Raw genomic sequence first — 26,217 nt, forward strand, 5'->3', positions numbered from 1 at the left:
CTGTGTAAGGGCTATTTGACCAAAAAGGAGCGTGATGGAGTGCTGCATCAGATGACCTGGCCTCCACAATCACCCGACCTCAACCCAATTGAGATGGTTTGGGAGGAGTCGGACTGCAGAGTGAAGAAAAAGCAGCCAACAAGTGCTCAGCATATGTGGGAACTCCTTCAAAACTGTTGGAAAAGCATTCCAGGTGAAGCTGGTTGAGAGAATCCCAAGAGTGTGCAAAGCTGTCATCAAGGCAAAGGGTAGCTACTTTGAAGAATCAAAATATATTTTGATTTGTTTAACACTTTTTTCGTTACTACATGATTCCATGTGTTATTTCATAGTTTTCATGTCTTCACTATTATTCTACAATATAGAAAATAGTAAAAATAAAGAAAAACCCTTGAATGAGTAGGTGTGTCCAAACTTTTGACTGGTGCTGTACATGTAACCTTTTCACAATTGAGCTTGTCTAAAGACAAATGGGAAATACATTCAACTTGAACATGAAAACCAGAAGGACACCTTGAGAAAGAAAACCTAAATATTTTAAAGCATGTATTTTTATGAAACATAGGACATCAATTGCATTTTAATGGTTTATTGTATTAATTTGTCCAATGTGAACCACAGGCATCATACCAACATCTACATGTTAACTATATAGAGTAATGTAAACCACAGGCATCATACCAACACCTACATGTTAACTATATAGAGTAATGTAAACCACAGGCATCATACCAACACCTACATGTTAACTATATAGAGTAATGTAAACCACAGGCATCATACCAACACCTACATGTTAACTATATAGAGTAATGTAAACCACAGGCATCATACCAACACCTACATGTTAACTATATAGAGTAATGTAAACCACAGGCATCATACCAACACCTACATGTTAACTATATAGAGTAATGTAAACCACAGGCATCATACCAACACCTACATGTTAACTATATAGAGTAATGTAAACCACAGGCATCATACCAACACCTACATGTTAACTATATAGAGTAATGTAAACCACAGGCATCATACCAACACCTACATGTTAACTATATAGAGTAATGTAAACCACAGGCATCATAACAACACCTACATGTTAACTATATAGAGTAATGTAAACCACAGGCATCATACCAACACCTACATGTTAACTATATAGAGTAATGTAAACCACAGGCATCATACCAACACCTACATGTTAACTATATAGAGTAATGTAAACCACAGGCATCATACCAACACCTACATGTTAACTATATAGAGTAATGTAAACCACAGGCATCATACCAACACCTACATGTTAACTATATAGAGTAATGTAAACCACAGGCATCATAACAACACCTACATGTTAACTATATAGAGTAATGTTAACCACAGGCATCATACCTACATGTTAACTATATAGAGTAATGTTAACCACAGGCATCATACCAACACCTACATGTTAACTATATAGAGTAATGTAAACCACACGCATCATACCAACACCTACATGTTAACTATATAGAGTAATGTTAACCACAGGCATCATACCAACACCTACATGTTAACTATATAGAGTAATGTAAACCACAGGCATCATACCAACACCTACATGTTAACTATATAGAGTAATGTAAACCACAGGCATCATACCAACACCTACATGTTAACTATATAGAGTAATGTAAACCACAGGCATCATAACAACACCTACATGTTAACTATATAGAGTAATGTAAACCACAGGCATCATAACAACACCTACATGTTAACTATATAGAGTAATGTAAACCACAGGCATCATACCAACACCTACATGTTAACTATATAGAGTAATGTTAACCACAGGCATCATACCTACATGTTAACTATATAGAGTAATGTTAACCACAGGCATCATACCAACACCTACATGTTAACTATATAGAGTAATGTAAACCACACGCATCATACCAACACCTACATGTTAACTATATAGAGTAATGTTAACCACAGGCATCATACCAACACCTACATGTTAACTATATAGAGTAATGTAAACCACAGGCATCATACCAACACCTACATGTTAACTATATAGAGTAATGTTAACCACAGGCATCATACCAACACCTACATGTTAACTATATAGAGTAATGTAAACCACAGGCATCATACCAACACCTACATGTTAACTATATAGAGTAATGTAAACCACAGGCATCATACCAACACCTACATGTTAACTATATAGAGTAATGTAAACCACAGGCATCATACCAACACCTACATGTTAACTATATAGAGTAATGTAAACCACAGGCATCATACCAACACCTACATGTTAACTATATAGAGTAATGTAAACCACAGGCATCATACCAACACCTACATGTTAACTATATAGAGTAATGTAAACCACAGGCATCATACCAACACCTACATGTTAACTATATAGAGTAATGTAAACCACAGGCATCATACCAACACCTACATGTTAACTATATAGAGTAATGTAAACCACAGGCATCATACCAACACCTACATGTTAACTATATAGAGGAGACATTCATCAAGAATCAGGAAACATTTTATAGTAGCGTTGGCTCTATAGAGATGGAACACAACAGGCAGAAGACTTGGGGATCTTTGTCCCAAATGTCACCCTAACCCCTACATAATGTCACCCTATTCCCTACATAATGTCACCCTAATCCCTACATAATGTCACCCTATCCCCTACATAATGTCACCCTAACCCCTACATAATGTCACCCTAACCCCTACATAATGTCACCCTAACCCGTACATAATGTCACCCTAACCCCTACATAATGTCACCCTAACCCCTACATGTCACCCTAACCCCTACATAATGTCACCCTATCCCCTACATAATGTCACCCTATTCCCTACATAATGTCACCCTAATCCCTACATAATGTCACCCTATCCCCTACATAATGTCACCCTAACCCCTACATAATGTCACCCTAACCCCTACATAATGTCACCCTAACCCCTACATAATGTCACCCTAACCCCTACATAATGTCACCCTAACCCCTACATAATGTCACCCTAACCCCTACATAATGTCACCCTATCCCCTACATAATGTCACCCTAATCCCTACATAATGTCACCCTATCCCCTACATAATGTCACCCTAACCCCTACATAATGTCACCCTAACCCCTACATAATGTCACCCTAACCCCTACATAATGTCACCCTAACCCCTACATAATGTCACCCTATTCCCTACATAATGTCACCCTAACCCCTACATAATGTCACCCTAACCCCTACATAATGTCACCCTAACCCCTACATACTGTCACCCTATTCCCTACATAATGTCACCCTAACCCCTACATTATGTCACCCTATTCCCTACATACTGTCACCCTATTCCCTACATAATGTCACCCTAACCCCTACATTATGTCACCCTAACCCCTACATTATGTCACCCTATGCCCTACATAATGTCACCCTAACCCCTACATAATGCACTACACAGGGAACAGGGTGCCATTTAGGACGCAAAAATAGGGTTATCTAGTGATGTGATGTGGGTGCAAGGATGGAGGCCGTTCACTGGTTGATTGACAGACGGACAGAACTTCAGCCCCACCCAGACAGCAATTAGAAATGATTCTTTCAGATAGAATAGGGAATCGTGTCAGTTCAGATAGAATAGGGAATCGTGTCAGTTCAGATAGAAAGGATTCTGTCAGATAGAATAGGGAATCGTATCAGTTCAGATAGAAAGGATTCTGTCAGATAGAATAGGGAATCGTGTCAGTTCAGATAGAAATGATTCTGTTTGGTAGAATAGGGAATCGTGTCAGTTCAGATAGAAATGATTCGGTCAGGTAGAATAGGGAATCGTGTCAGTTCAGATAGAAATGATTCTGTCAGATGGAATAGGGAATCGTGTCAGTTCAGATAGAAATGATTCGGTCAGGTAGAATAGGTAATCGTGTCAGTTCAGATAGAAATGATTCTGTCATATGGAATAGGGAATCGTGTCAGTTCAGATAGAAATTATTCTGTCAGGTAGAATAGGGAATCGTGTCAGTTCAGATAGAAATGATTCCGTCAGGTGGAATAGGGAATCGTGTCAGTTCTATTCATTCTATTTCTGTCTAAACCATTTTAGAACACGTAAAAAATATATATTGTAACTATAGCAGGTATTGAACCCTGGCCAAATAATCCCTAGTCAAATGCTCTAACCCAGGGCTGGTGGGCAATTCCAGTCCTTGAGGGCCTGATTTGGTGTCACAGTTTTGCCCCAGCTAACACACCTGACTCCAATAATCACCTGATCATGATCTTCAGTTTATAATGTAATTTTATTAATCAGCTGTGTTTGCTAGGGATGGAGAAAAAGCGTGACACCAATCAGGTTCTCGAGGGCCTGGAGTTACCCACCCCTGGTTTAGAGCAGGGCTGTCCAACCCTCTTCCTGGAGTTACCCACCCCTGGTTTAGAGCAGGGCTGTCCAACCCTCTTCCTGGAGTTACCCACCCCTGGTTTAGAGCAGGGCTGTCCAACCCTCTTCCTGGAGTTACCCACCCCTGGTTTAGAGCAGGGCTGTCCAACCCTCTTCCTGGAGTTACCCACCCCTGGTTTAGAGCAGGGCTGTCCAACCCTCTTCCTGGAGTTACACACCCCTTGGTTTAGAGCAGGGCTGTCCAACCCTCTTCCTGGAGTTAACCACCCCTGGTTTAGAGCAGGGCTGTCCAACCCTCTTCCTGGAGTTACCCACCCCTGGTTTAGAGCAGGGCTGTCCAACCCTCTTCCTGGAGTTACCCACCCCTGGTTTAGAGCAGGGCTGTCCAACCCTCTTCCTGGAGTTACCCACCCCTTGGTTTAGAGCAGGGCTGTCCAACCCTCTTCCTGGAGTTACCCACCCCTGGTTTAGAGTCTTTCCCGTCACCCAACACACCTCTAAACACTTGTGTAGAGCTGAGGGGATTGGATGGGTAGGTAGGTGTAAGCAATATGCTGAAAATGTTGACCTATTACATTCTTTCAGCTCTACAAGAAGTGCCTCTGGGAATAAGATCTGTTCTGGACTCTGACCTGTCTATATTCTGAAAGTCAGAGGTCTACTCAGTGGGCTGAACACGGCAGAAAGACATGGAACGTACAGAGCCGTCCAGATGGACCTCCTATTCTGCATGGCAGGAGAACATGGGGACAATCTCAACTGCATTTCCTTGATTCCTCATCCAATGGGGTTTGAGAAGGCGACGAGGAGAGAGAATACGAAGAATGAAGGAAACGCAATTGAGATTCTTCCCATGGCAATGTCCCATTTATCTCTCCTTCCTCCCAGTGTGAACTTGTTCACTTCCTGTAAAGGGAATGACTGGAAACAGAAACATGGTGGGAAACTCCACCAATACAATGCTTTTAGATTTGTGCAAAGTAGTGAACGAGTGTACACTTCAAGAGAAAGGAGTTATTATTGGGGAGCAGCCACCCCATACCTACGTCCCAAATGTTCTACAAACATATCTACCTCCCCATGTGCCCTGGTGAGAAGTAGAGAATAGGGTACCCATTTGGCCCTAAGAACTGATCAGGTAACTGTGCTCCCTCTTAGTTTGAATAAGCAACCAGGTTAGAACGAAGTGGCACTAAGAACTGATCTCTGATCAGGTCCCATATTCATAACGTGTCTTAGAGTATGACCCCTCCCCCCTGTCTGTCTATATGATGGGACTCATTATGATCTGAAAGGTCAAACTGATCCTAGATCAGCACTCCTACTGGGATCAGCTTTGTGAATATGGGTCCCGCTTTCTGACCTCCTATTGGTTAAGCCAGGGCTCTACATTGACTTTTTTTTTTACAAGTTGAAAATTGTAGGCGAACACAAAGAGATTTAGGAGCACAATCTAAATGATTGCAGATAATGAAGCTAGAATCCTTCATTTTTCTAGGCTCACTGGTGCTCCTAAATAAAACATTTCCAGGTGGCACAGCAAAATATTTAGGCGTGTATGAGAGTAAAATGGTGGCACTGTAGAGCTCTGTATCAGGGTTAAAACAGGTTCATGTTGGCTGATCCCAGATCAGAGCTTAGGAACAACCTCAATCTGTCACATAAGGGATAGTTCAAACAAATTACAAAATCGGTCTGACATGAAATGTGAGGGATATCAGGGATAATGACTTGGTTGCATTGGGTTTGGACAATAATGCTACAAAGTTGGCATTTGGAGACCACGGCCAGGGGTGCGTTCAGTTCGCTTGAACGTTTGCTGAGTTGTGGAACGGTTTGTACTGTAAGCCACATTTTTCCAAAACGTTCTTTAACAGACAGATATGTTTACTGCGTTCGGCGGGTGTCCCGGGGTGTGGCTTGGAACGAGTGATGTATTTAAAGGGCAGCGGGAGATTTATTTACCCCCACAACCCAAACCCTCCCTGTTTATTTACCCCCACAACCCAAACCCTCCCTGTTTATCAACTGGAAACGGGTATTGCACCAATTACATTTTGTTGGGGGGGGACTAAACACAGCACATGTAAACCTTCCCTGTAGCTCAGTTGGTAGAGCATGGTGTTTGCAACGCCAGGGTTGTGGGTTCGATTCCCACGGGGGGCCAGCACAGAAGGAAAAAAAAGTATGAAATTGTATGAAATGTATGCATTCACTACTGTAAGTTGCTCTGGATAAGAGTGTCTGCGAAATGACTAAAATGTTAAAAAAAATATCAAAGCATGGATTGCTGTATTCCTTGTCTATACAGGGTAAGGAAACCAGCGGCATTTTCTAATAATTCAGGTAAACTATCCCTTTCAGCTTTAATAGTCAGGCAACTGCATCTTTTCACATCAACACAGGTCAATAATGAACACCCATTAGAAGACAGACTACGTCACAATATCACTTAGTATGGAGCGATGCACTGGATTGGCCATTCATACGGCATACTAAACAGTAGTGTGGACATTGGGATGTAGACAACTCTGTCAGTTTGTTTCTGGGGCCTCCACTTTAGCTCCAACTACATCTCTTAATCTGGGTGCTGTTCAGTATGGCACAGCATAGCAAAACGTTTTGCAACGGGAAAAAAAAAAACATACAGGAGTTTCTCTTCTGGTTTGGGGCATGTTCATTACAGCACAACGTAGCAAAACATTTTAGTCTTTCTTTTCTGGTTTGGGGCATGTTCATTACGGTACAGAGTAGCAAAACATTTCAGTTTGTTTCTCTTCCGTTTGGTGGCAGGTGAACCCCCACCAGTTCCAGAGGGTGGGGAGGTGAAGGTGGTGGTGTCTGATTGAATACCTTAGGTGGAGGATGGACTGCCTGGTTGGTTCTGATGGAAGATCAACTTGCATGAGTTTAGATATGAAAGAGGCTTAAGTGCAAAATCATTATTCCAACTCTGGTAATATGGTGAACACAACCACACTGAACAGAATACTCAGAAAACATCAACACACTCAGAAGGGGGCAGAGGTGTAATGGAGTAGAAACACAGGTTATTTTGCAGGAGCGTTTACCTGTCCCATCTTTTACATTAAAAAAATGCATTGAAAGTTTAGGGAGAATAACATTTACTCACTGTGAACGGTGATCATAGTTTACCTTCCTATCTGTTTCCACACTACATCACTGACTGGAGGGTTAGTCTGGCAACAGTCAGATATTATCCAAGCATTAAGTAACACAGATAATTCCTGAACTTTGAAATACCCCTCAACAGAAAAAGCAAGGCGGTGTATAAATGAACCAACTGCAGCAGAGGTATACGAACCTGAACACTGGGGTTAGTGCAGCAAATAGCATCCCTATTCCCTACATAGTGTACTACTTTGACCAGAGTGACCTATAGGCAAAAGTAGTTCACTTTATATAGGGAATAGGGTGCGATTTTGGGATGCTGACCCTGCGGGTTGGTTGCACTTGCAACTCAAAACTAACATGACTGCTGAAGCACAGTTGTCAGACAGAAAGGAAGCCTATACAATCAAATATCAACAGCCTGCCATTGGGAGAATCAGCCCGGAGATCCCACAGCCATGAAACTAGACACAGGAGAGAGCAGGGCCGCTCCCAAACAACACCCTGTATAGTGCAACACTTTTGAAAAGGGCCCTATGCTGTAATATAGTAGGGTACCATGTAGGGACTAGGGTGGTGTGTAGAGACTATGGTGTAGGGACTAGGATGTAGAGACTAGGGTGCTGTGTAGGGACAAGGGTGCTGTGTAGGGACATGGGTGCCATTTGGGACACAGTCAGGAAATCTCAAGTGAGGGATGTCCTCCTCTTCATCATCACAGACAGCATCAATGTCCACTGAGCAGGATGACTAACACAAAGCAATAAGTCCTAGCAAAGAAGGCATCTCTCCAACAGAACCACTTCTGGTGTCAATCATTATCTAGTTCACTGAGTAACATGTTCTCCACGGCCCTCGTTTCCTTAGGAAGGGAGGAGGGGTGAGGATCAAGTGGCTTCTTTTTATTTCAAATCAGCACAGTGCATTTCTCCTCTGAAAGGGGGCTGCATCCCTACCTCCTTGATGCCTTTCTGTCCTCGCTTCCATTCCTCACAGTCACAAGCACTGAGCACTAAGGCTGCATTTACAAAGACAGCCCAATTCTGTTCTGTTGCCCAATTATTGGGAAAAGAACAGATCTGATTGGTCAAAAGGCCCAATTAGTGGGAAAAGATCTGAATTAGGCTACCTGTGTAGACGCAGCCTAACAGGGTTAGGAGCTTGATGACAGGTTTCCAACAAGCATGCTTTCAGTTTAGACCAGTGCTCTCAACTAGGAAAGGAGACAAGGACAGGAGGACACCACCCACTCAACTAAATGGAAGGCCTCCTTAGTCCTCAACCCCAGTTCACTCCACAGCCATACATCCTTCAGTCTGTTTCAAGAACTCACCCCCCCCCCCCTCCCACAAAGGTCACTTAACCCTCCCTGGGGCTGGGCTGCCAGCCCAATCAGATCATCCGGTTGCGTTTATGGGTGGGGGAGTCTGTTATGATGTCATTGCACTGGGCGGAGCTGCGTTTCCTGGGGTTAGCGTCCAGGTGCAGGGCCATCTCCTCGGAGATGAAAGTGTTCAGGTCCACATCATGGAGACCGTTACGCCGACGCCCCACCGGAGTCGACCCACCCCCACCACCAGCAGCACCCCCCACGTGGGTGGGAGAGCCTGGGGTACCGGAACGAACACTGATGCTGGCCATAGCCCCACTTAGACCTGGACAGAAGAGGAGAGGACAGATTGGAGAGGGGGAGGAGGAGGGGAAGGATGGGAGGGAGGATATGGTAGGTAGGTAGGGGAGAAGGAAAGAAAAACACCACCATAAGGTCAAACTCAGTCATCGAACCCTGACTCAGAGAAGACATGAAATACCAAGGAAGTCTGTCTAGGATGCATTCAGGACATGGGGCACATCCCCAAATGGCATCATAGTCCCTATATAAGCACTACTTTGGAACAGGGTGCATAGGGCTCTGGTCAAGAAGGTAGTGAGCTATGAAGGGCTGGGATGGGGAACTGGCGGCCCTTGGGCCACATGAGGTCCTCGGATCAAAAGTGTTATTCTTTTTTTTTTTTTTTTTTTTAAATCAACTTTTGGAACTCAGTCGTGGTCGCAACTTATAATAGTAGAACACACAAAGTGCAATTTCAAAATGTGATTGCACCTCAGCTGTTTCTCTCGTTATGTAAGTCGCTGATCGTAATAGCCCATGTCAGCAAAACATTTTTTGGGATTGCAAAGCTAGTTTTGCAGCCAGCTACCTAAACTTATTATCATGGTCAAATTACTCATATGTTATGAAAAATCACATGGCAAAATGTGTAGAATTACAGTAAACTTGATTTAAAAACAGCAACATTTCCTCTACACCCCATGGCAAAGTCTAGAATTGCACAAAATTAACTCTAAAATGTAAACATTGTCAGCTGTCAAGAGCGGGCACACAAATGTTTTGCTCGCAATGTGTGTGTGTTAAGGGGTATTGATGTGGGTACGCAGACTCGCAAGAAACTGCGGCCCCTCGTGACTAGTTCAGATTCGTTTTGGCCCCCACCCCCATCGAAGTTGCCCCTCCCTGATGTAGGGAAAAGGGTGCAGTTTAGGACTTTACCTCTGAATGACCAACACTAATCTTCCAGAGATGTTCAATTGGGTTCAAGTCCAGGCTCTGGCTGGCCACTCAAGAACAGTGACACTTTTCCCCAAAGCCACTCCTGCGTTGGCTGTGTGCTTACGGTTCTTGTCCTGTTGGAAGGTGAACCTTCGCCCCAGTCAGAGGTCTTGAGCGCTCTGGAGCAGGTTTTCATTAAAGATCTCTGAACTTTGCTTCGTTCATCTTTCCCTCGATCTTGACTAGTCTCCCAGTCCCTGCCGCTGAAAAACATCCCCACAGCATGCTGCTGCCACCACACTTCACCGTGGGGATGGTGCCAGGTTTTCCCCCAGACGGGACTCTTGTCATTCAGGCCAAAGATTTCAATCTGGGTTTTAGCAGACCAGAGAATCTTGTTTCTCATGATCAGTCATTAGGTACCTTTTGGCAAAGTGACTTCTGTCTGGCCACTACCATAAAGGCCTAATTGGAGGAGTGCTGCAGAGATGGCTGTCCTTCTGGAAGGTTCTCCCATCTCCACAGAGGAACTCTGTCAAGAGTGACCAGCAGATTCTTGGTAACCTCCCTGACCAAGGCCCTTCTCCCCCGAATGCTCAGTTTGGCTGGGCGGCCAGCTCTAGGAAGAGAGTCTTGGTGGTTCCAAAATTGAATAAGTTAAGAGGCCACTGTGTTCTTGGGGACCTTCAATGCTGCAGACATTGTTTTTGTATCCTTAACCAGATCTGTGCCTCAACACAATCCTGTCTTGGAGCTCTAAGGACAATTCCTTCAACCTCATGGCTTGGTTTTTGCTCTGACATGCACTGTCAACCGTGGGACCCTATATAGACAGGTGTGCACCTTCCCAAATCATGTCCAATCAATTTAATTTACCACAGGTGGACTCCAATCAAGTAGTAGAACATCTCACGGATGATCAATGGAAACAGGATGCACCTGAGCTCAATTTCGTGTCTCATAGCAAAGGGTCTGAAAACTTATGTAAATAAGTGTTTTTTGGGCTCTTTTTTAAAGTAACAAAATGTTTAAAAAAATAAAAATAAACTGGTTTTGCTTTGTCATTATTGTATTGTGTAGATTAATGAGGACATGTTATTATTTAATACATTTTAGAAGGCTGCAACGTAACAAAATGTGGGGGGAGGGGAAAATCAGGGGGTCTGAATACTTTATGAATGCACTGCATCTGTATTTACTGTGCAGTGCCATGTCCCCTCTGTCCCTAACCATTAGAACTAGATATCTGTGTATTTACTGTGCAGTGCTATGTCCACTCTGACCCTAACCATTAGAACTAGATGTGTGTATTTACTGTGTAGCGAGCTGCCAGTGACAGGAGTCTACCAGACGAGCTAAAATGTCTTCTATGCTTGCGTCGAGGAAAGCAACACTGAACCATGCATGAGAGCACCAGCTGTTCCGGACTCAGAGTATGCACTGACCGGCTGGCAAGTGTCTCCACTAACATTTTCAACCTCTCCCTGACCTAGTCTGTAATACCTATACGTTTCAAGCAGACCACCATAGTCCTTGTGCCCAAGAATGCCAAGGTAACCTGTCTAAATGACTACCGTGCCGCCTCATCACTATGCTAAGGACACTGGGACTAAATACCTCCCTCTGCAACTGTATCCTGGACTTCCTGAGGGCCGTCCCCAGGTGGTGAGTGTAGCCAATACCATCTGGCACACTGACCCTCAACATGGGGCCCCTCAGGGGTGCGTGCGTAGTCCTCTCCTGTACTCCCTGTTCACCCATGACTGCGTGGCCTGGCACAACTCCAAAGCCATCATTAAGTTTTCCAACAACAGGACAGTGGTCCCTCAGGAGGATGAAAAGATTTGGCATGGGCCCTCAGATTCTCAAACGCTTCTACAGCTGCACCATTGAGAGCATCTTGACTGGCTGCATCAACACTTGGTATGGCAACTGCTTGGCATCCGACTGCAAGGCGCTACAGAGGGTAGCGCGTACAGCCCAGTACGTCACTGGAGCCGAGCTCCCTGCCATCCAGGACCTTTTCACCAGGCGGTGTCAGAAGGCACTGAAAATTGTTAAAGGCTCCAGCCACCCAAGTCATACTGTTCTCTCTGCTACTCCACGGCAAGCGGTACAGATGCACCAAGTCTAGAACCAACAGGACCCTGAACAGCTTCTATCCCCAACCATAAGGCTGCAAAATAGTTAGTCCGGGTAGCTATTGGTTATCTGCATTGACCCTATTTGACTCATCACATACGTTGCGGATACTGTTTATTATCCGTCACTTTATTCCTAATTATATGTACATCTCTACCTCAATTACCTCGTGCCCCTGCATATCCACTCTGTACTGGTGCCCAGTATACATAGCCAATTTATCGTTACTCATTGCCAGGGATGTGGGTTCGATTCCCACAGGGACAAATAACAAATAGTTTCAAATGTATGCACTCACTACTGTAAGTTGCTGTGGATAAGAACATATACTAAACGACTAAAACGTAAAATGTGTATTATTACGCATTTGATTTTTCTATTTTCTTTCTCTCTGCATTGTTGGGAAGGGCTCGTAAGTCAACATTTCACTGTTAGTCTACACCTGTTGTTGACGAATAAAATTGTATTTGACTTGGAGCCAAGTTTCAGACCAAGCACACGCCAAAATCCAAAGAAATCGTTGATTGGCCACAGCATCAAACATTTTGTAATGGCCATCTCAGTCACCTGACATGAAACCCATTGAAAACCTGTGGTTTAAATTGGGCGTCAACCATTTTGATCCCTGAGAGAAAACAGTTACTTGCTGAACAATATCTCTCTGCTCAATTGTATTAGAATAAAATGAAACACACTACCGGTCAAAAGTTTTAGAACACCAACTCATTTCAAGGGTTTTTCTTTATTTTTACTATTTTCTACATTGCAGAATAGTGAAGACATCAAAACTATGAAATTACACATGGAATCATGTAGTAACCAAAAGTTTTATACAAAACAAAATATATTTCATATTTGAGATCCTTCAAATAGCCACCTTTTGCCTTGACAGCTTTTGCGCACGCTTGACAATATCTCAACAAGCTTCACCTGGAATGCTTTTCACACAGTCTTGAAGGAGTTCCCACATATGCTGAGCATTTGTTGGCTGCTTTTCCTTCACTCTGTGGTCCGACTCCTCCCAAACCATCACAATTTGGTTGAGGTCGGGGGATTGCGGAGGGCAGGTCATCTGATGCAGCACTCCATCACTCTCCTTCTTGGTTAAATAGCCTTTACACAGCCTGGAGGTGTGTTGGGTCATTGTCCTGTTGAAAAACAAATGATCGTCTCACTAGCCCAAACCAGATGGATTGGCGCATTGCTGCAGAATGCTGTGGTAGCCATGCTGGTTAAGTGTGCCTTGAAATCTAAATAAATCAGACAATGTCACCAGCAAAGCACCCCCACACCATAACACCTCCTCCTCCATACTTTACGGTGGGAAATACACATACGGAGATCATCCATTCACCCACACAGCAAACACAAAGACACAGCGGTTGGAACCAAAAACCTCCAATTTGGACTCCAGACCAAAGGACAAATTTCCACTAGTTTGATGTCCATTGCTCGTGTTTCTTTGCCCAAGCAAGTCTCTTCTTATTGGTGTCCTTTAGTAGTAGTTTCTTTGTAGCAATTTGACCATGAAGGCTGATTTACAGTCTCCTCTGGATCTTCCATTCCTGTGGCGGTCCTCATGAGAGCCAGTTCCATCATAGACTGCACTTGAAGAAACGTTCAAAGTTCTTGACATTTTCCATATTGACTGACCTTCATGTCTTAAAGTAATGATGGACTGTCGTTTCTCTTTGCTTATTTGAGCTGTTCTTGACATAATATTGACTTGGTCTTTTACCAAATAGGGCTATCTTCTGTATACTCCCCTACCTTGTCACAACACAAATGATTGGCTCAAATTCATTAAGGGAAGAAATTCCACAAATTTACTTGTAAGGCACACCTGTTAATTGAAATGCATTCCAGGTGACTACCTCATGAAGCTGGATGAGAGAATGCCAAGTGTGTGTAAAGCTGTCATCAAGGCAAAGGGTGGCTATTTCAATAACCTCAAATATAAAATATATTTTGATTTGTTTAACACTTAATTCTTTAATGTGTTATTTCATAGTTTTGATGTCTTCACTATTATTCTACAATGTAGAAAATAGTAAAAAAAGAGAAAAAACCTTGAAAGAGCAGGTGTTCTTAAACTTTTGACCGGTACTGTAACTTCCCCATTTTTTTAACCATAAAATACAGCTCAGTACTCAAATTGTTGATTTTATACAGTTATTTTTGCTCACCTTTATCAAGGCTGTCAATTTTAGACCCCACTGTATATCTGTGTATTTACCATGCAGTGCGATGGCCTCTCTGAAGGGCTGAAGGTCAGCCTCCACAGAGGAGTCAGTCTCAGGGGCCGGGGGAGGCCGGTTAGGGGAGACCATGGTCAGTCTGTGTCCTGGGGTGAGGGTGGCTCTGGAACTCCGGGGGGGTGGGGCCCGGCCACACAGGAAGCTGATGAGGTCCTCTCGCCGAATGGTTCTCCTCCTTTTCTTCACCCAGGCCAGCACATCCTTGTTGCGACGCTGGTGGCCGATCTGTATACCTAGGTCGTAGCTACGCTGGTGGGCCTCCACGGACTCTGTGTGTGTGTGGGGGGGGGGGGGGGGGCAGAAAGAGAGAAAGGAGAGTGTGTGACATTAAGTGAGAAAGTGTGAGAAAGAGAGAACATGTGATGAGACTTGGCTGAAGGTTCCTTTGTGTAGCCTGAGTGAAACATGTGACTAACAGTTGACAGTTCACAGTTCACTATAGAACTATAGGCAGGCAGCCCCCCCCCCCCCCCCCCCCCCCCCAGATGCTGGAATCATGATCCTGGAGAGCCACAGGGTATGGAGGCTTTTGTCCTAGTCCAGCACTAACACACCCGATTCAACTATCTACAGGGACTCTTGATGATCAGCTGAATCAGATGTGTTAGTGCTGGACTGGAACTAGCCGTTCAACATGACTCTGTTCCAATACACATTAGTTATTGGACTAAGGGGTCTTCTGTAGGGGGAGGGTTGATAAGAGCCTCGGCACTCGGTCTGAACATTAACATGCATCACTTGAGGTAAGGTCTGTATGCTTCCAAAACTAACTAACTCACACACACCTCTATCTATATATCTTTCATATCAGCAAGAAATCATTTTCAAAAAACAAAAAAGTATAATTGATACACACCTTTTTAGGGTTAGGGTTCCCACACGGCCATATCTCCATGTTAGAGGCCATCACCTGTGCTAATTAGCTATGTGCTCCGAACACCTGTGTAAGCATAACTCGGGAAGCGCAGCACAAGTGTAGTTTCATTTGATGAGGCACCCATAGCTGTGTGGATCTGTAACTACTACAGTAAGTATCATTTTTTTCTCTCACTGATAAAAGATAAGGGCCATATGTTTCGACAGCCGTATCCAAGCGATAATTATTGACTTTTCTAAACCTAAAAAATACAGCGACGGGATTGTAGTTCACATGAGCCAGTCGTTAGCAAAGGTGGTGGCTAAAAACTGTAGTAAGAAGGCAGAATGCCGACCAGAGTCTGAGAGTTAGGCTGAACACCGTGCTGTGCTCTCCAGGACCAGAACTGGAGAGGACGGCTGTAAACTGTGAGATGGTCAATATTCAGGTGACTAGAAGAGGCCCTTGATTGTTTACAAGTTTCTATCGATCTACTAATCAATACATGTCCTGTTTACAGCAGAATGACAAAGGAAAGCCCATGGACTTTTACGATGAGCCTTTGGCCCTCAACCTTTTTTTTTGGGCTACTGTACATTTTGCTTTGTCCCGATTACCCTTTATTGAGTCTTCTGAATACCCTACCCCCTGTGGTAGGCCAAGTACCTTGACAACTACTGTACAAATCAATAAATGCTTAGACTACAGCAGAACGATAATGAAAAGCCTATAGACTTATGATGATCCTATACTGTCGTGAAAGCAAGTTAGAAGACAAGAAAGTGAAAACACTTGAGTGTCCCTGACACCTACCTTTGTACAGGTTGGTCACGGCTGTGGCAGCGTTCTGAAACGGCACCCACAAAGAAAGCCCCCCCTGTTGGTGACATACTCGGTCTGTCGAGACAACACACCACCAAAAACATTACAGGTTTGTTGGAATTTCCTACTAAGATAGATAGCCTGGTTGACAACAGTTTACATAAATAGCCTGGTTGACAACAGTTTACATAAATAGCAAGTTAGGCCCCAATTATTGTACAGTATTCCCACTTTAGTAGTACATGATGCAAGGCAACACATGAGACTGAAAGCGTCTTGATTACAGGACTGTTTTTATTCGCCATTTTGTCTTGCATCTAGAGTTGCAGGCGGGCTTTGGAATAAAAATAACTGTCAGCCAGCACTAGATGGCCAACTCGACAGTTTATGAGCACGAGTGCATAACGCACCAACTAAAGTTGCCCTTTCAGCAGGAAAGTTGCAGTCGTAAATTATACATACTTGATACCTTAGTAACTAAAGAATTGATGGTTACGATACTTCAGTATATCTATGAGAAGTATTACAGTAGCAGGTAAGAATTCTCAATAACCCCAAAGCCAATAGTAAATCTTCGCCATTTTGTTTAATTTTCAGTATGCATTGATAAAACTCGGGTTATTCGTTGATTGTAGACTTAAACCAAAACGGATAATATAACTTATGTATATCTATGATAAGTAATATTAGCCCCACACACCTAACAAAAAGGCAACACTGAAAGATGCAATCTGTCACAAGGGAATGTCGCGTAGCGATGATTGTTGTTTCCATCGCCATTTTGTTTCTCTAATACATGCACTCAACAGCGTTTAACGTTAGCTACTTGTTCACTGACATTGTCGGACTCGCAGTTTCTCTAACCAGATGGTTAACTCAGTAACGGTATAACCCATATTAGTTTAAAGACTGGGTGAGATAGCTATTCAACTAACTTAAATACCAAAAGTGTGTTGGCTGGTTATGTTGCTTGGCAGTTATCGCGAACAGCCAGATCAAACTACTAACGTTTAAGAAATGGTTTAGTTTCATAAAGATACATTTAGGTGTTCTGTTTTACTAACACAAAAAATGAGCAAACTATAATTACGGGATGTCTTGACTTAAGACGGCAAACAGTTGCTACAGTACAGTAGCTAGTTAACCAACTGATCAGCTGAGCTGGTAAACTAGCTAGTTGGCTACTAGCTAGGTAGCTAACATTAGCTAGTTCCCACCGCCACTAACAGTGACTGTGTAGCATAGCAAGCTCAGTAACAAGGCACAGGGGTGGCAGCCGACTAACGTAAGTTAGTTAGCTAGTTCTGGTCTTGTCTCGGACCTTTGTAGAGTTGAGCCACAGCAGTGGCGGAATTCTGGAAGAGATGCCATAATTTATCCTGGTCGTTATCGGCCTCCTCCTCGTTTGACTCCCTTTGCTCCGCTTCGGCCAAACACTGCCGCTCCCATTTTGAGAACCAATGTTCGGGTCCGTGTTCTTGAATCTCCGGGTCTCCGTCTTTCTTCTTCTCCTCCATTTACCACGCTAAAACTTCAGGTAGATTACAACTTTAGTATGTCGATTAATAAATTACTTGGCGATGCGAATAAATGTCCGTTAGTGAATTCATTAATTTTGTTATTACTTACTAGCTGTTTCTCAAACCGACTACTCCGGTCTGAAAAGACTCTTCAACTAGTTTGGACGTTGCCGACGTCCGCCTATATAAAAGTCATACTACCGTGTTGTCGTTTCTACTCCGCCTCTATTTCAAGCAGTGATTGGCTAGTATGGCTCTTGGTCGTGGCTTCAGGTTTGTGCTGAAGATTCCAGTGGACCACAGAAACATCTGTCATAGAAATGACATAAAGGAACGCCACGAAAATTCTTAGCTACTTAAGCTTGTGTGAGAAGTAAAAAGCTGTGCTTTTAGGTTTCCACTAGAATTTATAGCCATTCAACATTTATGGAAGCCCATACCCGCCACCAAAAACATTTTGAAATGTTAATACTATCGAAACATTTAGAGGTACTAGCTACATTTTCTTTAGATACTATTTACATTTTTTTTATGCTATCTCAAAATGTAAAGACACTAAGTCAACATTTCGAAATAGTAAGTCAACATTTGGAGATGCTAACTAACAATTTTGAAATACGTAAGATACTAACTCGACATTTAGAGAAAGTAGAACATACATATAGGATATGTTTCTTAATTTGTAGCATTATGTGGCGGTTTCCATCTACCCACATTGCAAAGATCAGCGCAGCAGGGCCGCTGGCAAATGTGTAGTGAGCTGGCATTTGCCCCAACATTTGGGATAAAAATATGAACAAAAAAGTGTTGAAAATAGGGACAAAGTACTGTTGTTTAGACTGATTTGCCTCATGATTTGTCAACTCGTGCACAATAAATCTGTGCTTCTGTCTGATCAACTGTAGCCTACTGATAACAACCACAGTTGCAGGTAGCCTAGAGAAGCCTATGAGCTCTGATCCCCTCTGGCCAGGGGAAAGGAAGCAGTAACTTCATGTATTTATAGCCTAAAATAGGCCTATTTATTTGTGTTAAGAGAAAAAAGTTTATATTCAAACTTTGGGTGGTCCCTTATCAATTAATCAATCAACACAGTGATGACATACAATGTGAGTAACTTTTTAATTACAGATGCAAAGACCTACATGATGCAACCCTGCATAAAACCCTGTTAGTTCTATTGTCCAATCGCAGTTGTTGTCTAGTTTTCTTTTAACCATGATGCGAACAACTCTGGTCCCATCATAGCCCATATAAAACAATTTTACACCTGATTTATTACTATGTCATTCCCTACAACTAGGGTCTCAAGTTTTACCTGATTAGGTTAGTCTAGCAGAACTGGAAAAACTCTGGGCCCCAGGAAACCAACCCCCCCAGCTTTTTCTCGGTACTCCTTGTTTCCATCCGTTTTCTTTTGTGTGGTGTGTAATGAACCCGACCCAGGGCTGAGCTCATTGCTGATCGAACACCTTCAAGGCTGGAGGCAGACAGGTGTGAATCTAGGGGACCTGTCCTCAAGTAAAGGGAACCCCAGTTTGTGTAACAACATGGGCTGAGTGTTAAGTGAATTAATTAAAACATTTAGCAGCTCAGCTATGTTTACAAGACAAAGTTTGAGAAACTTTTAATCAAATGGCTACACAGACTATTTGCATTGCCCCCCCTCTCTTCCACGCTGTTGCTACTCTCTGTTATTATCTATGCATAGTCACTTTAATAACTCTACCTACATGTACATATTACCTCAATTATCTCGACTAACTGGTGTCCCCGCACATTGGCTCTGTACCGGTACACCCCCCCCCCCCCCCCCCCCCCCCCGTATATAGCCTCGCTATTTTTATTTTACTGCTGCTCTTTAATTATTAGTTACTTTTATGGGGGATTTTATTAACTGCATTGTTGGTTAAGGGCTTGTAAGTAAGCATTTCACGGTAAGGTCTACACCTGTTGTATTCGGCGCATGTGACAAATACAATTTGATTTGATTTTGATTCTTCACAACGTAGCTATATAATTATTTAATAGGCCACTTTCCTTAAACAGCAGGACATTACAAGTGATGTGTCTGGTATGATATCTATGCTAATCATGGCAGCTTGTTGGTCAAGACCGGGTTAGGCCAGTGTGTGTGTGTTCCTGTGTGTGGGTGGAGGTAGATGAACAAGACATTCCAATAGCTTTGGATGAGTCAGCTGAAAAGCTGTTGTACTTAACTACAGCAACTTTCAGCACCCTTCCCCTATCTCTCCACTAGAGGGCAAGGTTTTCCTACAAACAGAACATCTCTCATCACTCAGTTCATATTGCTTCATCTATGATAGGAGGGAAGGATACTCTTCATATTGTAGCTAATAGCTACAACAATAACAAACATACTAGCTATGTATTAACAACGTACTAAACAAATTCAGTATGAGTGTGTGGGTCCACTATGAGGCTTGAGATATCATTTCATTCCTGTGAACCTTTCAAGTTTACTGCATTTTACAACAGTCCCATAACAATGCAGTAAATAGTGCAGCTAACACCAGTTTTATAGGATTTTAACATATTGTGCCATGTACAGTATATAGCCTATGCATGGTCCATATTATCAGGTATGCTATTAGAAATAAACAATCAACTTTAGCCCAACTGATGCAGCAAAGTGCAAATAAATAGGCTGAAGCATGGGGTTGGCTATCTGCATTCACCCCCCTTTATTTAACTAGGCAAGTCAGTTATGAACAAATTCTTATTTACAATGAGGGCCTACGCCGGACGATGCTGGGCCAATTGTGCGCAGCCCTATGGGACTCCCAATCATGGCCGGTTGTGATACAGCCTTGTATTGTGTCAAAATGTTGCAATGTTAAGTTATGTACCAGAGAATTTATTTGGATTGGAAAATTGAAGCTTAGAGACAAAAAAAATGATGTTGGGCCCTTTCACTCAGTTTTTACACTGCGATATTGACTCATCATATATCCTTAAAACAGAATATACTCCAAAGCGGGAAAAATAATACAATTTATACAACTCATATCCATAGCACTGGAGAATAAAACTTATGTTATGTGTTTGCAGTGGCTTGTTAAAATTCTTTTAAAGAAAATGGGCCCTTTAAGTGCATCCAGTACACTCCTATTTCTGGTAAACGCTATAACACAGGGGTGTCAAAAAACGGCCCATGGGTGTTTTTTTGGGGGGGACGGGGGACGAAGGAACATACTTAATATAGGCTTACTTTAAAATGACTAAAACCAAATCGAAACTTTGACTTACATTCATACAGTTTCTTGACTGTGTCCAGCTTGCTAATAATCACCAAAATGAAGACTAGACAGTCAGGGAGCATCGAAAATTCAGAAAACGATGGATAGAGGACAATTTCTTGCACATTTTGACGGTGTGGAAAAATAACCAATTTTCAGTGCGGCCCTCCGGACCTCGTTGAAGACCGAATGCGGCCCCCGGAGCAAAATGATTTTGACACCTTTGCTATAACCCGTTATACCAACTAACTTATAATATTAACTAGGATTATATATTTTTTTACTGCCATGAGTTGTAGCCTATGATTGCTGACCAGTATATTGGTTAATGAAAAATACACAGTCAGTCAGCGAGCGACCCAGCGATTGTGCTGTGTGCGGGAGTGTTTAGATCTCCATGCGGATGTGACATTTCAGAGAAGAGCGCGACCGCCATTTTGAGTTTTACCTCAAACTCAACATCACAAACCAAGGAAGCGGGTGAGAGGCTCTGGCTGTGACCGGGCACATTTCTTAATTGAACAGACGTTTGAAATGCGACAAGGTGCTGAATTTTGTTGCTAATAGTAATACGCTGGTTTAATGTGTGGGAAAGTCGATATCGGGCTGTGGCATCGCTATCACCCTAAACTTCTAAATTACTGCGATTCCAAATTAGAAGCAGGTTTGAATGGATAGCTTTTTTCTCTGCTCTCCCCCAGACGAGGGACAATCGGATGAGCACACGGACTGGGAATATCGAAGGGAAAGTTGTATTTCAATGTGCATCGATCGTTTATGAACATTTGTTTTCCCTGTTTGACTCATTTCGTTAGTTGGCTGCCTTGTGCCAGTTGGCTTTAAAGCAGGGCAACAGTATTTGTTTCTCAGGCTGCAGGTCGTGAGTTGTCTTTCTCACTTCGCCAATTGCCCCATATTACCTGGGGTAAAGTCGGATTTATTTAATTCAACGGGTCTCCCTTTTAGGAGCCGTAGTCATCACCACCGTCGGCGACTTGCACCCATCAAGGCGCCGAGATTGGGCGAATAGCAAGCAAATACGTCCGCGTTTCTCTGCCTGCTCCTCCACCGACCTCCTCCCCTCAATCCCCGGCGCTGACGGGAGAAGAGGCCGAGGTTGTTTTAGAACAGGCCCAGCCGCCAAGGTTCGACCTGTCTATTCCACCTCCGCACCCTCAAACACCTCACCAACAACCCAGAAACCGGCTCCCTACGGAACCAGCAACACACAAGTTCGAGGGGAACAAAGACAACAGGCATCATCCCTTCACAACAGTTGCCAACATGAACCACCACCACACTCAACAGCAGCAGAAAGCCGGCGAGCAACAACTTAGCGAGCCCGAGGATATGGAGATGGAAGGTAAAAAGCCACGGGGAGGGACAACAAACTAAAACAATTACATGAAAATAGTTGAAGTGCATAGCTAGCGTGAACTGATGTATCGTTACTGTAAACATCAAGGCCTGCCACAATGGTCATAACTCATTTTGCTGATGATGCGCCCATTGCAGCAGCATCTGACCTCGTTCGCTCGTTTAGTCAGTAGCCAACGTTAGCTAGCTAAGTTAGTGTTGTTGACGTCAAATACCAGCGTCATGGATTTAACTAGTTAGTTAACGCTGGACAACCCGGTAACTAGCCGAGACTCGTTAACTACATCACACATGCAACTGGCAGGTTAGCACATTCACGGACTGATTTCTTGCGCTCTCACTGTCTGACGTTAGCTAACTAGCCAAGTTGGCGTGATAAACGTGGCGCAGTCAACAAGGTAGCTAACGTTAGGTAGCTACCGATGGTCAAAACATCCGTTTGGGTTTAACGTAAGCCAACTTGAGTGAAACATTACACAAACCACATGTTTTACAGTATATTTACAACCGCCATATGTCACCTAACAAGTTAACTTGCATTGATTATATTTTGATCAGTTGGCTAGTTAGCAATAGCATGTAAAATTCATTCATCGCGGTTAGCTAGCCAACCTGCTAGTTGCCAAATAAACCGACTCAATAGCTCACTCACGCTACAAAGTCGATCGTTTGTGCACGGTCACAGGGGTTACGTTAACAGTTTTAGTCTGAATGTTACACCCCCGTTCATGTTTGTAAACAGTAGCCCACTTAGCTAAAGTTAGCTCGTTTCACTTGACTCTTTGAGCCTACGCATGCAGTTTTAACAATGGCTATTAATGACCCAGCAGTATTAGGCAAATGTTGCTATTTACTTACACCTTTGACTGACCAATTGGTAGTTAGGTATTTTACAGTGATCTCATGGCTACTGTGCGTTTACTATTTGTTTGTTAACTAGCCTGTGTAATGTATTTGTAATTAGCTAACTAACGCCAGCTCTGCTTAGCCGCGAATCAGCGAACGTTAGCCATGGTACAGTAACCAGGTAACAAGGTGCTATCACTCAGTGGTCCAAATTCATCGCGTCACTCAGTTTTGTTGTAAACAGTATATGTATAATTTAATAACGTGTATTTGTAATATAATTGTTTTGCTGTATTATGATTTGTTAACTGAAAATGGTTAGACTTAGCTAGCGCTTAGTGACGTTATAGGAGGCCTCTCCGTGGACGGGGGTGTGTGGCGATTCCAAGATGGTGGATACTTAGCTAGCATTTTAAAGCGATCAATGTGAAGCAAGGCCTTACCTGTTTGTTTACGTTTTTATAAAGGAATGGTTTGCATCATCGCCATTGAGACTCGCATTTTCAAATGACCTAGTTATACAGGAAATAATCATGTAGCTAGCTAGATGGCTAACTAATTTAGCAGTGGTGATATCTAGCTGAAAGACCTACTTCATTAGCTAGCAAAGAGGTACTAGCTAGCTTACAGTTCAGTTAATCAACACAGATGCGTCAATTTGGTTTGCCATACATCAACGATAGTCTAAGCTAGCTGGCGAACTAACGTTACTGAAATAAGCACTAGTGCCCAAAAGATGCCCAGAAATATTTAATGGAGCACAGCTAGATAGATGGCGTTTAGCCAAGTTTAGGATTCAGCCAACATAAGAACTCGAGGTGGGTGGCAGTGCGGGGTTTATGTTTCTGCGGCAAGGCCTGCATGTAGAGGTTGCATCGACACAGTCAGCGCGCGGGGATTTGCTGCTTCATTGTATGAAGACAACGCGTGTGGCTCGCCATTTTTAATGACCCCCATTTGTTGGGACAGTCAACAACATTTCTGACAGTTTAGCAATATTTTCATCAATAGCATGCTCTTTAGCATTTTGATCAATTGTGATGCATATGATGGAGATTACACATCATTCATCATTACCACAGGTGCATTAGTCCAACTGATATAATCTCTGTTTGATTTATTTACACAACTGATGAGCAGATTCAGGTCTAGCTGAGGTGCATGGACAAGAGGCCTTCCACTGTAATAGTCATACACATCAACCAGTTGGTTTACATTGGCACCTTGTCATTCTTATAACCATTTTAATTTTAACGTCTTACTAAATGTACCTAACTTAACACCAGTAGTTATTCCTGGCCTGGCCCCTTTCCCATCCCAGCTGCTGAATACTAGTCTAATAGCCATGCACTACTCTTACTAAATGTACCTAATTTAGCACCAGTGGTAAGCACTCCTACTCTGAGATGCAGGACAAACTGATCCTAGAGCAGCACTCCTACTCTGTGATGCAGGACAAACTGATCCTAGAGCAGCACTCCTACTGAGATGCAGGACAAACTGATCCTAGAGCAGCACTCCTACTGAGATGCAGGACAAACTGATCCTAGAGCAGCACTCCTACTGAGATGCAGGACAAACTGATCCTAGAGCAGCACTCCTACTGAGATGCAGGACAAACTGATCCTAGAGCAGCACTCCTACTGAGATGCAGGACAAACTGATCCTAGATCAGCACTCCTAATGAGATGCAGGACAAACTGATCCTAGAGCAGCACTCCTAATGAGATGCAGGACAAACTGATCCTAGATCAGCACTCCTACTGAGATGCAGGACAAACTGATCCTAGATCAGCACTCCTACTGAGATGCAGGACAAACTGATCCCAGATCAGCACTCCTACTGAGATGCAGGACAAACTGATCCCAGAGCAGCACTCATAATGAGATGCAGGACAAACTGATCCTAGAGCAGCACTCCTAATAGGACAAACTGATCCCAGAGCAGCACTCCTACTGAGATGCAGGACAAACTGATCCCAGAGCAGCACTCCTACTGAGATGCAGGACAAACTGATCCCAGAGCAGCACTCCTACTGAGATGCAGGACAAACTGATCCCAGAGCAGCACTCCTAATGAGATGCAGGACAAACTGATCCCAGAGCAGCACTCCTACTGAGATGCAGGACAAACTGATCCCAGAGCAGCACTCAAATCAAATTTCAAATCAAATTTATTTTTATATAGCCCTTCGTACATCAGCTGATATTCTCAAAGTGCTGTACAGAAACCCAGCCTAAAACCCCAAACAGCAAGCAAAGCATGTGAAAGAAGCACGGTGGCTAGGAAAAACTCCCTAGGAAAAACTCCCTAGAAAGGCCAAAAACCTAGGAAGAAACCTAGAGAGGAACCAGGCTATGAGGGGTGGCCAGTCCTCTTCTGGCTGTGCAGGGTGGATATTATAACAGAACATGGTCAAAATGTTAAAATGTTCATAAATGACCAGCATGGTCAAATAATAATAATCATAGTAGTTGTCGAGGGTGCAACAAGCACGTCCGGTGAACAGGTCAGGGTTCCATAGCCGCAGGCAGAACAGTTGAAACTGGAGCAGCAGCACGGCCAGGTGGACTGATCGCAGAGCAGCACTCCTACTGAGATGCAGGACAAACTGATCCCAGAGCAGCACTCCTACTGAGATGCAGGACAAACTGATCCCAGAGCAGCACTCCTACTGAGATGCAGGACAAACTGATCCCAGAGCAGCACTCCTAATAGGACAAACTGATCCCAGAGCAGCACTCCTACTGAGATGCAGGACAAACTCTTCTGGGGACAAAAAACCGTTGTTTTTTAAAGCTTTTTCTTTTGTTACATGTACAGCACCAGTCAAAAGTTCGGAAACACCTACCAGTTCAAGGGTTTTTCTTTATTTTTACTATTTTCTACATTGTAGAATAATAGTGAAGACATCAAAACTATGAAATAACATATGGAATCATGTAATTACTAAAGTGTTAAACAAATCAAAATATATTTTATGTTTGAGATTCTTCAAAGTAGCCACCCTTTGGGTT

General features: G+C 43.2%; 2 protein-coding genes and 1 non-coding gene across 4 annotated transcripts in view; 1 reads left to right on the forward strand and 2 right to left on the reverse strand.

Annotated features, from left to right (window-relative positions):
- Positions 1–6,776: 6,776 nt before the first annotated feature.
- On the reverse strand, positions 6,777–17,964 carry LOC106602042 (HUWE1-associated protein modifying stress responses). Of its 2 annotated transcripts, XM_045715937.2 has the most exons (5): positions 17,826–17,964; positions 17,518–17,727; positions 16,188–16,271; positions 14,497–14,787; positions 6,777–9,222 (listed from the first exon to the last, which is right to left on the reverse strand). In XM_045715937.2, exons 2-5 carry the CDS (start codon positions 17,711–17,713, stop codon positions 8,960–8,962), a joined length of 834 nt encoding a protein of 277 aa, XP_045571893.2. In that variant the 5' UTR covers positions 17,714–17,727; positions 17,826–17,964; the 3' UTR covers positions 6,777–8,959. The 2 variants fall into 2 exon arrangements, with proteins under 2 accessions (XP_045571893.2, XP_045571892.2); XM_045715936.2 differs by having other exon boundaries at positions 17,518–17,886.
- A 59-nt stretch (positions 17,965–18,023) lies between these two features.
- On the reverse strand, positions 18,024–18,184 carry LOC123741958 (small nucleolar RNA SNORA14). The gene has a single exon (XR_006769481.1). It is a non-coding gene; the product is annotated as a small nucleolar RNA SNORA14 (small nucleolar RNA).
- Positions 18,185–20,916: 2,732 nt separating this feature from the next.
- The window catches only part of LOC106594924 (ubiquitin carboxyl-terminal hydrolase 7), an 82,814-nt gene continuing 77,513 nt past the window's right edge, over positions 20,917–26,217 (forward strand). The window contains exon 1 of the mRNA XM_082972958.1: positions 20,917–22,339. Coding sequence (XP_082829084.1) covers positions 22,261–22,339 — 79 coding nt within the window. The 5' untranslated portion in view covers positions 20,917–22,260. The remainder of the gene's footprint in view (positions 22,340–26,217) is intronic.

This window comes from Salmo salar, chromosome 03 (assembly GCF_965601325.2).
Source record: "Salmo salar chromosome 03, fSalSal1, whole genome shotgun sequence".
NCBI classification, from domain to species: Eukaryota; Metazoa; Chordata; class Actinopteri; order Salmoniformes; family Salmonidae; genus Salmo; species Salmo salar.